The following is a 15,568-nucleotide window of genomic DNA, read 5'->3' as shown; positions in this document are numbered from 1 at the left end:
AACCTGTGCCAGTGATGTTTTTGTGCTGTTTTCCAGACCATGAGACCTGGACAGTAGCGGAATGGAGCTTTTGGCATAAAAGATGGAAAAGGCCTGAGGAGGGATTTCCTCCTGCCAGCTTCCCAGTGCCCTGGGTTGCATGTGGAGCTGCTGTAGGATGGACAGGCAGCACTCGCCTGTGGCAAGGAGAAGCACCATGCCTCTTCCTGGCTCCAGGCCCCTCCCAGGGTGGTCTGTCTCTCTGGAAATCTGCTAGCGCCCAAACCCCACCTTTCCTTGGCTTAGTTTTACTTTGACCTCCCTGAAGCAGCTTTGTCCACCCAAGCCATGGGCTGCAGGCCTCTGTCCCTCTGTCCTGCACTAGCTCCGCTGGCTTTGTGCCAGTGCTGCGGTCCCTGGAAAACAGGTGAAGGACACAGGGCCCATGCCTCGTGCCGGGGCTGCGCGGCTCTGCCTCTGCATGCAGCCACAGCTGCAGCTCAGCCAAGGCAAACATACTTGTCCCGGTTCATCATTTTTCTTTCAGCACACGCTCTCCCCAGTTTGCTCATTCTTACATCTCTTAACTAGAACTTTCCTCACATTTTCCAGCCTTCCCCTGGTAACAAGATGGCCAGAATTAAAGCTAAGGCACCATGTGGAGTCTTTAGAGGGCTGGCTGCAGAGGGATGGGCTCCTGCGACCTGCATGAGCCAAAGGGGGATGGGGCTGGAATTCATATCCCTCTTGCCACTGTGGCACAGCACATTCCTGTTTGTGCCGTCCCTTCTCCTCCTGCTTCAAGGTCTCTCCGTCTTTGAACATCTGGGATGGGGGGTGGTGGTGGTGGATGATTTGTCCCAGATGTATTCGCTGCATTTTCCAGATTATGTCTTTGTTTACTTCCTGCGCTGTTTCTAAGAGCTAATGTCCTCCATTGTTTGTTTCTGCTTTCATTAGTGTCTTTTAACATGTCAGGATTTATTATTGGCTCAAAGCTTCATTAGCGTGCTGTTTTCCTAGACTGCAACGAGGGCCACGCTAGCTCAGATCAGATGTGCAGCGCATCAGCATTGGTTCCAGCTGTGCGGTGGGTGATGCTTGAGATGGATAGTTGGAGAAAGAGTGTGATCCCCCTCCAGCAGTCAGTGGTTTGGGAAACTTGTGATCAAGTAATTGCATCTGGACTTGTACAATTAATAGCCATAGATGCCCCTGTTCTCCATTAATTCACATGATCCTCTTTTGCTCTAATTTATCTTTCATCTTCGATGAGGTAATTTCATTGTGCATTGTGTGCAAAATGATTCCTGTTAGTTTGATTTAAACCTGCTGCCTGGTTGTAGGCTGCCTCCATGCCTGTGCTATGGATAACGCTGAGTAATTCTCCAGACCCAGTAGTGCGTGAGATGCATTCTCCACCCACCCCAAATCTTGCTCATGGCTCTTTTTTAGGACCTAGCATTCTGCCATTTCTTTTTCTTGTTGTTTCTCACGTCAGCGTCACCCTGTCTCCATAGGAAAGTGCACGCTTTTCTCATGTGTCCCTTGGCAGCACTGCAGCTCCAGCTCCGCCACTGCTGTCACAGGCCACTGAAAACAGCCTGGGAGGAGAAAGGGGAGAGGGAGGCAGCCCAAACATGGGGCTTGTGCGGGTTTACTACAGCCCTGCCTAATGCTCTCTGGCTGCCAAGTAACACCAGCGAGCACTGGAAAGCTGCCCACCCTTTTGGCATTGCCTGGCTTGCTGAAAGACGCGTAGCAGCGGCTCCACGGGAACCCAGCAGCCCTGAGAGCTGCGATGTGAAGGAGGCAAGGGCATTCCCACCACTGCGTGGGCTGTCAGCCCTGCAAAACCCCACCAGACGTGGTGTGTTGTACAGCTGACGTTATCACTGCACACCCACCTGGCTGCGCAAGCTGCTGGAGCAGCCGCTGCTACAGGGCACAGGTGCTTTGTAGGCGAATGCAACACAGTTTTCCCTCTCCTCTGTATCTTCTTTACCTTGCTCATAGGCTGTCCCCCCTCCACGAGGACAAGTGCTCAAAATGCTGCTTGCCCATCGCTCGGGCAAGAACACGGTCTCTCTCTGCTCTGCCCATGGCCCCAGGTGAGTGAGCCGTCCTGAATTCCCACATGGGAGATTTCACCAGGATATCAGTGTCCTAGGGTGCAGACAAGAGACCCCATATCCAAACAAGGATCCTCAAACCTCCCCTGACCTATAAACAAGGCCTCCCTGTTTTTCTCACTGCTCCTTCTGGGAAATTGTGGCAGAAAGGTGGACAGCAACCCAAGTGGATGTGGAGGACAGGAAGGACAGCAGTGGTGCCAGGCAGCACCGCTAGAGGAGGCTTTGCTGGGGAAGAGGCAGCTAAAGCAATCTTTGTCACAGAGGTTAGAGCCACGCAGTGGGGAGCCACGAGAAGGACTGGTAGCTGTTGAGAACAGCCCTGAGTATGCTGAGAAGCCCATTGCTTCTGGAAGGGGAGGTGGCAGGAGGAGCTCCTTTCCAGGGTGGTCACTAGCCAGCACGGCATGCTCATGTCAGCAAAAGCAGCCTTCCTGCTGGCATGCCCAGGTGTGATGGCGAACCCTTTGGCTGCCTGCTAGAGCAGGGCTTGGGCTCTGTGTCAGAGATGGCCTACTAAACACCCGGGTCAGAGCAGCTAAACTGCTGGAGTTTTAGCCCCACGGGGCAAGACTGCAAAGCAAGACTGTCCCTGTCCGTGGGCAGAGCTGCAGGACCATTGGGTGACTGCAGCCCGCTAGGGCAAGCGTGGATGTGGCAGAGGGATGGGGGACAAAATGTCTCCAAATCCAGAGACAGTCTGCATCTCTGCAAACAGACGGGGCATTTTCGGCTGCCTGAAGGCTGCTGAGCTCTGTGCTGCTGCCCGCTGGGTGCTGGAGGGCGCTCAGCAGGCGGGCTTACACCCCCGAGCAGGGGGCTGCGCATCCGACAGCAGGCTCCGCACCGCCCCCTGCTCCCCCTGCAACCTCCCAGCTGGGCTGCCCGGGTAGGAGGGCACGGGGAGAGCGATCCTGGCCCCATCCCAATCGGGTCGGGGCGGCGGGGCCGCATCTCCCCCACTTCCCCGGGAGATGGGGCAGGAGAGCAGCCTCGGGGACCTGGGGGGCACCCACCCTCGCCTCGCCGGGCTGTCCCCCCACGCGGGGGGCTCAACCTCCCGTGGGCACGGCGGCGGGGGGCGACCTGGGGAGCTCCCCCCAGAAGAACCGGCCCCGCGGGGCGCCCCCCGCCCGCTCCCCGCTCCTCTCCCCCCGCCGCTCCCCGCCCGCCTGTGCGCTTGGCAGCCCCGCCGCCCTCCGCAGCCAGTTTTCCAGCCCTGCTCTTCTTCTGCCGTGACAGCCAGGGGCGCCGGGGGCCTGTTTGCCGTCCGGTTAATGAGTGAGCCGCAGCGGGGAAACTTCCCCGACGGCAGCGGGCGGCCGGGGGGAGCATCCCTGCCCCCGCTCCCGCCGCCCCCCGCCCGCAGGTGCAAGGGGCTGGCACTCGGCGGGGGAACTGGAAAGAGCTGGTTCCAGCGTGCACTTTAGCTCCTGGCCGGGAGGGAGCCGGGGGCCGGGAGGGAGCCGGGGACCCGGAGCGCCGCCGCTCGCCGCGGGACGATGGCGCGGGGGCTGCGGCCGCTGGCGGGGGCGCTGCTCCTGCTCGAGGTGGCGGCCGCCGTCAGCTTCGTCCACCACCGCTACGAGGAGATGGTGCAGGCCCTGTTCCGCGTGCAGAGCGAGTGTCCCTATGTCAGCCGCGTCTACAGCATCGGCCGCAGCGTCGAGGGCCGGCACCTCTACGTGCTGGAGTTCAGCGACTACCCCGGCATCCACGAGCCCCGTGAGTACGGGGGGACGGCACGGGACGGGACGGGACGCGACGGGACGGGACGGGACGGTCCCGCTGCTCTCCTGCCACGCGGCGCCGTGGGGACACGGGTGGGGGCTGCCCCCGTCGCACGCAGGACTCGCGGAGGTGCCGGGGGGCTCTGGCAGGGTCCCCGGGGGCGCGTTCCCAAAGGCTGCGTGCGCGCACGGAGCGTGCCGGAGCCGCAGCGGGGCCCAGGCACGTACTTTGGACGGAGCCGTGGGTTTTAAACGCGGGCTGACGCAGGCGAGGTCGTCCCAGCACGCCAATTTCTCCACCACCCTCTCCTGCCCGAAAGCCAGCCTCGAGCTGCAGGGAGAGGTGGCAGCTGCCCCCCGGCCTGCAGCAGCAGGCAGCGCTGGGGGGGAACAGTCTGGTCCCTGCTCCTCGGGGCTGCGCAGCAGAGGTGGTGCCGAGCTCCTGCAGCTTGGGCAGGGTGCATGGAAAAGTCATAGTCCCGTGGAAAACTGACGGCAGTGCTATAGGGGTGAGCGGGACCTGCTGCTGCACACCCCTCCCCCCCCCCAGTGGAGCATCCCCCCCAGATCCCATTGCACACCTTCCTGCAGCCCAAAGCATCGCTGCCAGGAGTGCTGGGCAGCACGGTGAGAGCCTTCCCACCACGATCAGCTCCGTGCCAGCACCGTGCAGTGAAACCCACGCAGCACCAGGGAGACCTTGGACACCCCCACAGCACATCGGGGGCTGATTGAAAGCAAGGAGCGAGCAAAGTGCACTGGCAATACTGTGCTGGGTTTTATATTGGCAGAACCACAGCAGAGCAGCTGGGAGGGCTGCAGGAGGTGACCGAGGTCTCCCTGCCCCAGGCAGACACTCAGCTTGACCTGCTCCTAGTCCTCAGTGCAAAGAGCCCTGGCAGCGTGGCCTTGTGGCCCTGCTTCTGGGGTGCTACCAGCTTGTAGCATGGGAATTTGGGGAATCTGTGGACTCCTTTGAAGGCCATGGAATGTAACTCCAAAAAGTAAAGCCTTGAGTCAGCTGGCTTACATGCAGGAATTAGGGCTTGTGTGTCCACGTGGATAAAGTTTAGGGGTCTGCGAATTGAAAAAGGCTGACAAATCCTGCCTCAGACTCAAACAAAACAAAGGAGGAGTCCCTGCTGAGACCTTCTTTTTTTAAATGAAGGCTGCACATAACCCCAGGACATTTTTATCGATTTAATAACTGGATTACCTAATTAAGTCAGTTCTCATGTCTCCTGAAATCTAACCGGGTCAACACATACTGCCCACCCGCAGCGTCCTTCACTAAGGCACGGCAATCCAAAGGTCACAGGCAACAAACAGGGAAAAGGAAAATCTGGTGCCAAAATTATAATTGTTTTAGAGTCTGTCGTCAGCACATCTGGAAACTTGGTTGGATTTTGGAAGCAGCAGGTGCCCAGCAAGCAGGGCTGCAGTGTCTTTTGCCCCAGCATTATCATGGACACTGGGGATCGCTGCTGGTGGCTGAAAAACTCACAGTGAGTCCTGAGCTCTGCCAGCCCAACATGTGTAATGATGCCCTGTTTTGTCCTTACCCTGTCACATGAAACTTGGGCTCCCTTTTTAGCTGGATTCTCCTGGTATCTTTCATCCTACTGGTGCTGGTTGCAGCCTGCAACTGGACATTTATTCTCTGGCAAGTAATTGCTTTAAAAGCCTCTGGAGCAGGGAAAGATTAACCCCATCCCTCATGGGTGCTGCCTCTTCTTCAGCAGAGCAGTGAGTCTCTGCTTGCAGACTCTAATTTTAGAAAAGCCGGGGGCAAGAGGCCTTCTTGCTCATTCCAGAGCTGCCCAAGAGGCGGTTTGATAAGCATTCAGCTCAGCTGCTCAGGGCTTCTCAGGGCTCCCTTCCCTGTCTCTGGAGGGTGAGGAAGCCCCCAGCCATCCTCTCAGCGGCAGGTGAAGGGGAGGCAGAGGGGAAACCTCTGCTGCCTCCCACACGCATGGAATCAGTGGGGACCCTGCCTCTCAGTGAAAGAGCATAGCTCGCCAGGGGCCAGGGATTGATTTTATCCTGTGGTGGAATGAAAATCTCCTTAAAGCTTGCCGACCAGGAATGTGCCACACGGGTGAGAGGTACTGACAGCAAACTGCGCATGGCAGAGGCAGCAGAAAATGGCCTGTCCTCTCCTTCCTACCAGCAGCCCCCCGCACCTCAGGGCTGGGGGCAGCAGCTCTCCTGCCATGACCCCCAGTCCCTCTGTGCCACCTCCATTTTCCAAGGGAAAGGGCCATTTCTTATCATTTACCGGGGGTCTCTCAGGCTTGCTGTGTCTCCCTGTGGTGGGAAGGGGCTCCCCGTACCCCAGTCACAGCTGATGGTGCTGCTGCTGTGTTGCTCTCTGCAGTGGAGCCGGAGTTCAAGTACGTTGGGAACATGCATGGGAACGAGGTGCTGGGCCGCGAGCTGCTGCTGCAGCTCTCCGAGTTCCTGTGTGAGGAGTACCGCCGGGGCAGTGAGCGCATCACCCGCCTCCTCCACAACACACGCATCCACATCATGCCCTCCATGAACCCCGACGGGTACGAAGTGGCTGCCAAGCAGGTACCAGGCAAGCGAGCGCCGCCTCCAGCCGGGCAGGGGCCGAAAGCCCTTCCAGATGGGGCTCCTGCGGGGTCCCCTTTTCTGGGGCAGTGGGAAGGGGACATCTTTGTGGTGGGTGCTGGTGGATGCTTGCACATCAGCTTTGCCCACTGTGCTACAACTCAAAGCCACCAAAGCACTGTTAGGACGGCCAGTCCCTGCTGCACCCACCCTGTTCTTACCCCCACGACGCACCTTTGTCCTGCAGGGCCCAGACAGCATTGGGTACTTGACAGGGAGGAACAACGCCAACGGTGTGGACTTGAACCGCAACTTCCCTGACCTCAACACATTCATGTACTACAGCGGGGAAATTAGCGGGCCGAATCACCACATCCCACTGCCTGACAACTGGAAAAGCCAGGTACCAGCCTGGGATGCTGTATCTGAAAAAGATACAGTGGCCCTTTTCTGCACGCAGAAAACCAACGTGGGCCTGCCCCTTGTCGCAGTTCACCCCTTCTTCTCCTCACAGGTGGAGCCGGAGACATTGGCTGTGATTCAGTGGATCGGCAGCTACAATTTCGTGCTGTCGGCCAACCTGCACGGTGGAGCGGTGGTGGCAAACTACCCCTATGACAAGTCTCAGGACCAGCGGTTAAGGAGCCACCGGCGCACTGTCAACACACCCACCCCTGACGACAAGTTGTTCCAGAAGGTGAGGATGGGAAAGTGTTGGTACATCCTGCTGGTCCTGCTAGGACTAGCTGAGCCTTTCATTTTTCTCCATTGTTCAGCTGTCCCAGAAAACAGTGCCTTCAGTCACTGCTTCCATTAGGAAACTCAGAAACCAGCATGAGAATGAGCAAGTCTGCGTTAGAACAGCTAATGAGAAAAATGTCTGAGCTGGAGTCAGCCTTCCTGGGGAGCACAGGGCTTGCCAGGGCGCACTGGGAGCAGGGCTACACGCAAAGCCAGACAAAGCCTGCAGCCTGGGGCTGAGGCTGGTGGTCCCCACTCAGCCTCAGAAGTCAGACATGCAATGAAGTAACTTTTTGTGCTGACAGAGTGAGCTTATACCAGCATCTGAACCATAACACAAGGAATAGAGTGTGCATTAGAAAATGGAAGCACCACTCTCTCTTAAACTTTGTCTTACACAAAGAACAGGCTTTGGATCCAGTGTCCCAGTTTCAACCCTGCCTTCATATCTGAAAATAAACAGCAATCTTTGATAAGGGCAATAAATATGAAGATGCCAGAAACACAAGTTGCCCAAACTCTTTCCTAATAAAATTCCCCTGGTAGATGTGATATTTGCATCAGGGTTGACACCAGTTAGCTTTTGTCCTGTATTTACTCCTCCCTTTTGTGGGGGGGCAGCAGGAGCAGGCCAGAAGCTGTCTGTGCCATCAGCAAGCCCTCAGCTTGCCACATTTCTGCTCTTCCTCCTGCTCTTTCACCTGCCTACGTTTCCTAGAGGTCCTGGCCACCTCAGGTTGTATTTCACGGCAGTGAAAGGCAGGAGCTGTCTCCTGTGTGACTGCCAGCTGCGGTCTTTCCAGCTGGCCAAGACGTACTCGTATGCCCACGGCTGGATGCACCGCGGCTGGAACTGTGGGGACTACTTCGCTGATGGCATCACGAACGGGGCATCCTGGTACTCACTCAGCAAAGGTAAGGGCTGGGCAGCACCCGCCGCAGCAAGGCCCAGGGCTGAAGAGAGGTCAGGGGATAGGCAAGACACTTAGGGAAGGCTGATAGCACTTTTCTGGTGGTTGTACCTCAGAGAGATGGAAGGGGAAATAGAGCCCTGAAGGAGAGAGGTGGGCAGCCACGAGGGGAAGGAGCTGCAAAGAAAGGGAGCAGAGCAGTTCTGGTGGAAGAGACATGTACCAGGACACCCGGGACATGGGAATGGGGAGGGAAGGGGCTTTGCATTCCCCTGGCCATGGCTGTCCTCTTCCAGGCATGCAAGACTTCAATTACCTCTACACCAACTGCTTTGAAATCACCCTGGAGCTGAGCTGCAATAAGTTTCCCCCCGAGAAGGACCTGGAGCGGCAGTGGATGGCCAACCGGGAGGCACTTGTTGCTTTCATTGAGGAGGTAAGGAGGTGGTCCTGCGACCTACACCCCTCTCCTGCAGGTCCCAGCAGGCCCCAGCCCTGATGGTAGGGGACCAGCAGGCACTGGGAGCACTGGGGTAGGAGGGAGGGGATCATGGACCTTGCTGGGTGCTCTGGAAGGGATGCTGGTGGGCTTTGGGGTGGCTGTTGTGTCCTAGTCCTGGGGAGAACCAGCACAGCCAGGGGTATGGGGAAAAGTGGTGGTGTCCCCAGAGCTCTGCCTTCCTCCAGCATCCAGAAATATCCTCCTGAGCAAAGGGAGGGCCTTAACCCAGCCAGCACTGTCTCCCTGCAGATTCACCAGGGCATCAAAGGGATGGTGTCAGACGAGAACAACAACGGCATTGCAGGAGCAGTCATTTCTGTCCAGGGAATCAGCCATGACGTTACCTCCGGTGGGTCTCCAATCCCCTTACGTGGTGTCCCCCTGAGAGGCTGTCTGGGTTTGTGGGAGGGGAGTGAGGCCACAGTGAGCATTTTGCTCAGCATGTTTTGCTTCTGAAAAACATTAGCTGTGAGAAATGAGCAGTGCGCAGGGCAGTGCTGCTGCCTGTGCCTGCCGGACCAGGGAGAAGTTGGGTTCACAGGCAGCTGGGCCAGGGTCTCAGGGGATGCCACCGTGGTCTAGGAAGTGAGAAAAAAATGAAGTGGATTTTCTGATGTCATCCTTTCCTGTAATGGTCTGTTAAAGTGTAGGTACACTGGCCACAGATCATGTCAGCTACTGTTTGAACAGACAGGGTAAAGATGTAGCTAAGCAGCAATCCTCTAATGTATAATCTATAGAAGGCAAGACAAGGGGGATATAGTGCTGGGTGATGTGGGGACAAAATGCAAAAATGGAGAGGGCTGAGGGAAGAAAGAGCTGAGAACTGGAAAGCAAACCTTGTTGTCAAGGACTTCAGAGTCCTGTATTATCTGAGAGAGAGAAGAGAATACCCTTGTACATAACCAAAGAGTAGGTTGAAGGAATAATCTGCTCAAGTATCTAAGTGTCTACCCAGAGCTCAAATACTTGATAGCAAAGGACACAATGGCAGAACAAGATGAAAGGCTGGGAGTTCAAGCCAAACAATTTTAGATTGAGAACGAAGTACCACTTCAGCTGATCTGAATTGTGGTGGTTTCTCATTTGCTGGCTGATTTTAACCTCGTCTTCATAATCACCCTTCTCCAACCAGCCTGGCTGCAGGAAAAAAAAAAAAAAAAAAAAAAAAAAAAAAAAAAAAAAAAAAACAGCCAATATTGCAGTTCTCCAGAGGTCAGACTAGGGAATTATCAAAATTAACTTCTGGCCATAGGTCTGTGACTCGGTGGCACTCTAACAGTAAGAGTGGCACTCCTACTGCGCCAGCCAGCTGCAAGGCCATGCTGGTGTCTCCACTCCAATGTCCTGCTGGGCGCAGGATTGTCCCAGCACAGGCTCTGGTCTGACATTGCTCTCTCTCCATCTGATCCCCACTGACCTCCTAGGATGGAAATTTCTGTTGATCTGTCTCACCCTCGTGGTGAAGCCGTGCTCCCTGACACTACCAAGCTGCCATCCATGATAATTGCCCCGTGTACCAGGAGGAGTTTGGCTCCGCCATCCTTGTAGCTGTCCTTCAAGGAGCTGCAGGCTGTGAGCAGATCCCCCCCCACCTCTTCCCAGCCAGGCTGAGCCCACCTAAGCCAAAATGCACAGGCTGACTCAGATTTGCGATTCCCGTGCAGTTCCATAGATGGACATGGGTTCAGATGCTCTAAGTAATCCCCAACATGCTGCTCCCTCACTGTTGTCAGCCCCCTGCCCCCCTGTCCCTGCCCCAGCAGTACACAAAGTGCTCCTGGGGCTTCCTTGTGCAGGAAGAATCAGGGGAGCGGTAACCTGGTGAGAGATTACAACTCTGCTGGTAACAGAGGTGGCAAAACTGAATATGACAGGCATTAAAGATATTGTTACGCATAAGGAGTCAAACTGGAGCCGTGAATGGTCTTAGGCCTGCTTCTGTGTGACCAGCGAGCGCTCGAATTTGCACCCTCCCTGTGAGAGGGCACAGCCAGCACTGCTGCCTTGTCCCCTTTCACTTGGTGTCTCCTTGCAGACCGTGGCGCTAGTGAGGCATCACTTGCAGGCTTCCTGCGTGAATCCAGCCTTGCAGGAGCCAGCAGATTTGGAAGGAAGGCCAAAAATTGTCTGGGTTTTGAAGGCTACACATCCTCAAGGAAGGATGCTCATTAAGAGCTACTAGAATATATTTTACTCTGCAATCTATGCATCCTGAGTGCTTTCTCTTCTCACCTTGTGTTCCAGGCGATATGGGGGATTATTTCCGGCTGCTGCTGCCTGGCACTTACACTGTCACAGCCTCTGCAGAGGGCTACCAGCCCCAGACAGTGACAACAACAGTGGGCCCAGCTGAACCTTCACTGGTGAGTCAGGCTGTGTAGTCACAAGGGTGCCTCAAAAAGTCTCCTGTGTCCCTCTGCCTCTTGGGCATGGGGTGAGCCCCTGGCTGGCTGGGGCTGCTGCTCTTCAGCTCTCCTCCAACATCCCCACTTTCCAGGACATGATGATTTAGAGGCAGTGTCTGTTCCCTGAGGCTGTGCTGTCCCCTTTGCTCTGTGGGTTTCAGTGCTCTGCTGCCATCTGCATCGTGCCTGGGATCAATCATCAGACAGGCAGCAAGAGGCTGAGGGCTGCCCCTTTTTCTGCCAAGAGCTGCCGTGGGGACCAGGTGCCAGCAAAGAACAGCCAAACACTCTTTTGGGAGTTTATCTCCTTTGGGAGATAAAGTGAAACCAGCTCTTACAATGCCCTTCTAAGTGCAGGCTGGACAACTCAAAATAGGTTATAAAAACAGTGGTTGGTCAGCCCTTGCCTTCTGAATGCAGCAGGACCTTGGGCATGGTCTTGTCTGAGGACTGGCAAGAACCCCCCAGCTGCAGCATGCTGGCACGCCATGTGCTTCTCTGCACACACTGCTCAGGCCCTGCCTTAAATACACTGTGGTGGCTCTCCCACCCTCCGTCTCTTCATCCCACCCTACCCAGCCTCTGAAGTTCTTCCAGTGCTGCCTTTTTCTCAGAATTAGAAACCTTCTAATTTCCAGCCTAAATTTATTTATGGTCAGTTTGTCCCTATTTGTTCTTATGCCAACACTATGCTTTAAATAGCTCTTCTTCTTCCCTGGTATTTATTCCCTGATGTATTTATAGAGAGCTGTCAAGCCCAGTCCTAGCCTTTGTTTTGCTAGGTTTAGCACCCTGCTTTTTTGCTTTCCTTTGTAAGAGATTTTCCCTTCACCACGGTAGGAGACAGATTTTCTGTAGGAGACAGATTTGTTCCCTGAGGGTCTCATTTTGCAGATCTCCCCAGGTCCCTTTGCCCCTTCCCTGTTGTGACTGCATTTGTTTGCCTTGTTCCACTGCTACCCCACAGCCATTTGTTTGATCCTTTTTGGTTGGACAGGGGTTTCTTTTGTGGATTTTTTTTTTTTTTTTGGCCTGGATCTACTCAAGTCACTTGTCGCTGCAGGAGTGATTAAGCAGGATTCAGGTAACAAGATGCAGTTGAGAAGGTCTGTCTGTTCTAACCATTCTGTGGATTAAACATTTACAGAAATGCAAAGCAAAGCTTTTTCTTCATTCTCTGTGAGAAAAGATGAAAAAGGATCATAGCTCAATCGCTTGCCTTTCACAGGTCATCTTCCAAATCATCCTAGGACATTGCATTGCCACAAGAGCAACTACCTGCTTAAGAAATGTAGCCAATGGTTGGTACAGTATTTTCCACAGGGAAAAAAAATATATATTTCCAGCTGATTTAAGCACTGAGTTCCCATTGTATCATAACACTGAGCCCATGATTGGCAACGCTTGTCTTGGCCATGAGTTAGCTTAGAATACAGTCAGCCGGGGCAGGTCCTGCAGACCCCTGGAGCCAGCAGGGCACAGTCACTGTGTTACGCGGTTGTTATTCTTTCTCCAGGTGCATTTCCAGCTCAAACAAGATGTGGTGAGGAAGCCCCCAGAGCGTAAAGCCTCAGGCACACGCACGAACAATAAAACCCTTCAGAAGAAAGTAGTGCCAAGAGCCACCCGCCGGGGGACCCAGAGATGAGGACAGCTCACTTGGCTGGGAGCTGAGGGAAGCCCTTTGTATGAGGCCTGGCTGAAGACTGCAGCCAGTGAACTTTCCAAAAGTCCAGCATGAAACTAGCCCGAATTATTAGGTTATTAAACGAGGAAGTATTTAATCCCTGAGCAAATCGTGAAGTCATTCACAGCAGAATGCGTCTGGGCTGCGGGCCCCCGGGCAGCATGTCTGGAGCTGCGGAGCTGCCCTCCTGCCCTTGTTCTAACCAGGAGAGCTCTGCTCCCTGCACACCCGGAATCAGCTGCTACAGCCTGTGTGAGACATTCAGGCACTGGTGCAAAGCAGGGAGAATGACTCCAGGTGGCGAGTGCTGCCCTCACTAGCAGGGCACGTGAATCCTGGCGCTCATCCTCTGGGTGTGAGCACCATGCTTCTCCCTCAGGTAAGGATGGTTGCTGCCTGCAGACCCTGAAGTTAGAGGAAGGTCAGTTTAAAAGCAGTTGGTGCTCAGCTCTGTGCCCAGCTCTGGACACAGCGTGTCCTATGCGTAGCACAGCTGTCGCTGCGTGGAACGCCAAAAGGAGGAATTCAGCATTGGGTTGTGGTGCTCCAAGGTGAGCGCCCAGCTAGTGATGTTACATCCTTGTTGCTGTGCAGATGGGACTTCCTGGTAGCTCGTTTGGATTATTTATAGTTAGACAGGATGAAACGGTACATGCCGGCAAAAGCAATGGATTATCCTGTCTCCGTATGTCTTCAGATCCAAACCAGATGGCTCTCCGAAGGGTCTGCTCGCGCCAACACAAGCAATTAGTCTGAGCACAGGAGCAGCTAGGTGAGGTCTGACAAGTGAGTAGGAGTGCAGGACAGGTGATTTGATGGTCCTTTGAGACAACTTGTCTGAGTCTTGGTTCCATCAGTGTGCAGCAGGGAAATCCGGATGCATGACTGCCGGCGATGTGCTGGGCCGCACAGTGCAAGCCACTGAGCTGTAATGGGGTTAAAGGTATGATCCAAGGTTCAGCGAGGTGGGGTGCTAGAGGCTGGGTCTTAAAATGCTGCTTGCCCTGTCTGGGCAGGCTTGAAGTAGAAGCAAAAGTGGAAATAAAGCTATTTCCACCCTAAAAGTATCTTAAGCAGGCAAAATCTTTCTGGCATTCTTCATGTAAATAAATAACTCCAGAGGGATAAACAGTCCCAACACATGCATCCCTACAATTTCTTTTTGTATGACTGATTATCCTGAGCTCCCCCTCTGTTGCACTGGCTCTCTCCATCGCTCAAGCCTCTCCAGGACATTCCCCCAGACATCTGCTTGCTCCTCCTCTTTTGAGACTTCATCTCTGGAGAGGAACCTCTACCAGCCTACTGCACAGGTGGTATTCTGCACTTCATCCCTCACTGTCGCATCCTCCCCCGTCTGTGCTGCAAGATGCTAGCGGCATTTTCAGCCCTAGCAGCACACACACGCCCTTGTACCTCTGCCTAACAGAAGCTGTTTCTCTGCCGTGTCTGTTCTTGGAAAGGCAGAGCAAACTGTCCCTCAGAGGGTATCTAGTCAGGCTACTGCAAAATAGTGCCAGAAGCAGTATTGCATGTTACCATGGCTTTGAGTGATTTTGGTCTGCACAGGCTGGTGTGGGCCAGAGACAGTGGCCAGTTCCATGTTCATAACCAAAGCTGAATTCAGATTCTTTTTTTCTTTTGGCATCTGGAAGGAAGTGAATAAGGACAGTGAGGCTGAGACATTCAAACTCTGTTGTGTCTTAACACTTCTTCCCGTGGCCAAGCCCAGCAGCCTCATGTCAGAGGCTGGACCCTCCTGTTTGAAGCCTCGTGTAGGTGCACAACCATGCAACAGAATTTGAGGGAGGCCAGCCTGGCCCCACGCTGCATGCTGAAGGATCTGCTGTCACCGTGCATCTGAACCATGTGCAATATACTCCTGCCCTCAACCACGGCACTAGCTCAGCTTGCCTCCGAGGACATCTTTGAAGCTGAGGGCAAGGAAAGGGCTTACTAGGGAGCAGGCTGGGATCCCACCTTGGTTGCACTGCTGGCTAGATCAGCCATGTGGTCCCTGGGCAGGGGGATGGATGCGCTGCGCACACGGAGCTGCTCATGCCACAGGCACCCCTCCCAGCATGGTCACAGGTGGCCTTGCTGAGCCTGCTGGTTGCAGGGTGCTCTCATATTGCCCTCTTGTGGTCCTAGAAAATGTAAGACCATCTCGGTTCCCCTTGCTTTCCAGGGCAGAGTCGGAGGAGGGGGATTTCTTCTGTTTGGAACAGGACAGGCCTTCCAGGAGGCCACTGCACTCACTCTGGCAGGCTGCTGTGGGGTTGTTGGCACAGTAGCGAAGTTGGAGTCTCCATGGAAAGCTTTTTGCCCTATAAAACAGTTCCTACAAGACATAACCTTTTTGTTTTGAAAGCAACTCTCTCTGGGCTGGGATTTGTCCAGCACAATCCCCTCCCAGCTCTGAATATTTTTGTGTTGAACAGTTTGGTAAGGCTCCACTTGGCCATGGCCAAGCTCTCCACGTGAAAACACAGTTACAAAATGTTTCCGAGACAGCACTCTGTCAAGCCCGCCTCCCAAAGGCTTGCCATGAACTTAGTCCCAAGTGTTGCAAGAAGCATGGTCTAAAAACAATGCTAAACCCTCAGACACATCTGCACTGCAATGGTTTCACGTCCTTCTTCCAGGCTGCAGAGTCCCAGCCTGCCTGGCAGTTCCCGTACCCCTGAGCATCCTCACTGCCCTCCTCTGAGCCTTTTTCTGTGGCTTGCATGAAGGAGGCAGAACAAGGGAAAGTACAAATAGCTGAACTCAAAGAAAGGTGAGGCATCTTTGCTGGGGATGTCAGCAGAGGTGGTTTGATCATGGCCGTGACCTGGAAGGCCGCAGGAGGACTGGCATGATGGACTGTCCAGCAGTGCTGAGGTTAAACAAGAGAGATAGAAA

General features: G+C 54.6%; 1 protein-coding gene across 1 annotated transcript; it reads left to right on the top strand.

The window, feature by feature from the left end:
• Nucleotides 1-3,323: 3,323 nt before the first annotated feature.
• On the top strand, nt 3,324-12,753 carry CPN1 (carboxypeptidase N subunit 1). The gene is made up of 9 exons (XM_082764297.1): nt 3,324-3,836; nt 6,219-6,415; nt 6,663-6,818; nt 6,930-7,112; nt 7,960-8,071; nt 8,364-8,503; nt 8,819-8,918; nt 10,817-10,935; nt 12,494-12,753. The coding sequence occupies exons 1-9, from the start codon at nt 3,614-3,616 to the stop codon at nt 12,623-12,625; spliced, it is 1,362 nt and encodes a 453-aa protein (XP_082620423.1). The 5' UTR covers nt 3,324-3,613; the 3' UTR covers nt 12,626-12,753.
• Nucleotides 12,754-15,568: the final 2,815 nt, after the last annotated feature.

The sequence above is a fragment of the Aythya marila genome (assembly GCF_965140915.1).
Source record: "Aythya marila genome assembly, chromosome: 7".
In the NCBI taxonomy this organism is placed as follows: domain Eukaryota; kingdom Metazoa; phylum Chordata; class Aves; order Anseriformes; family Anatidae; genus Aythya; species Aythya marila.
Note: the sequence above shows the minus strand (reverse complement) of the source record. Positions and strands in the feature narration are given on the sequence as shown.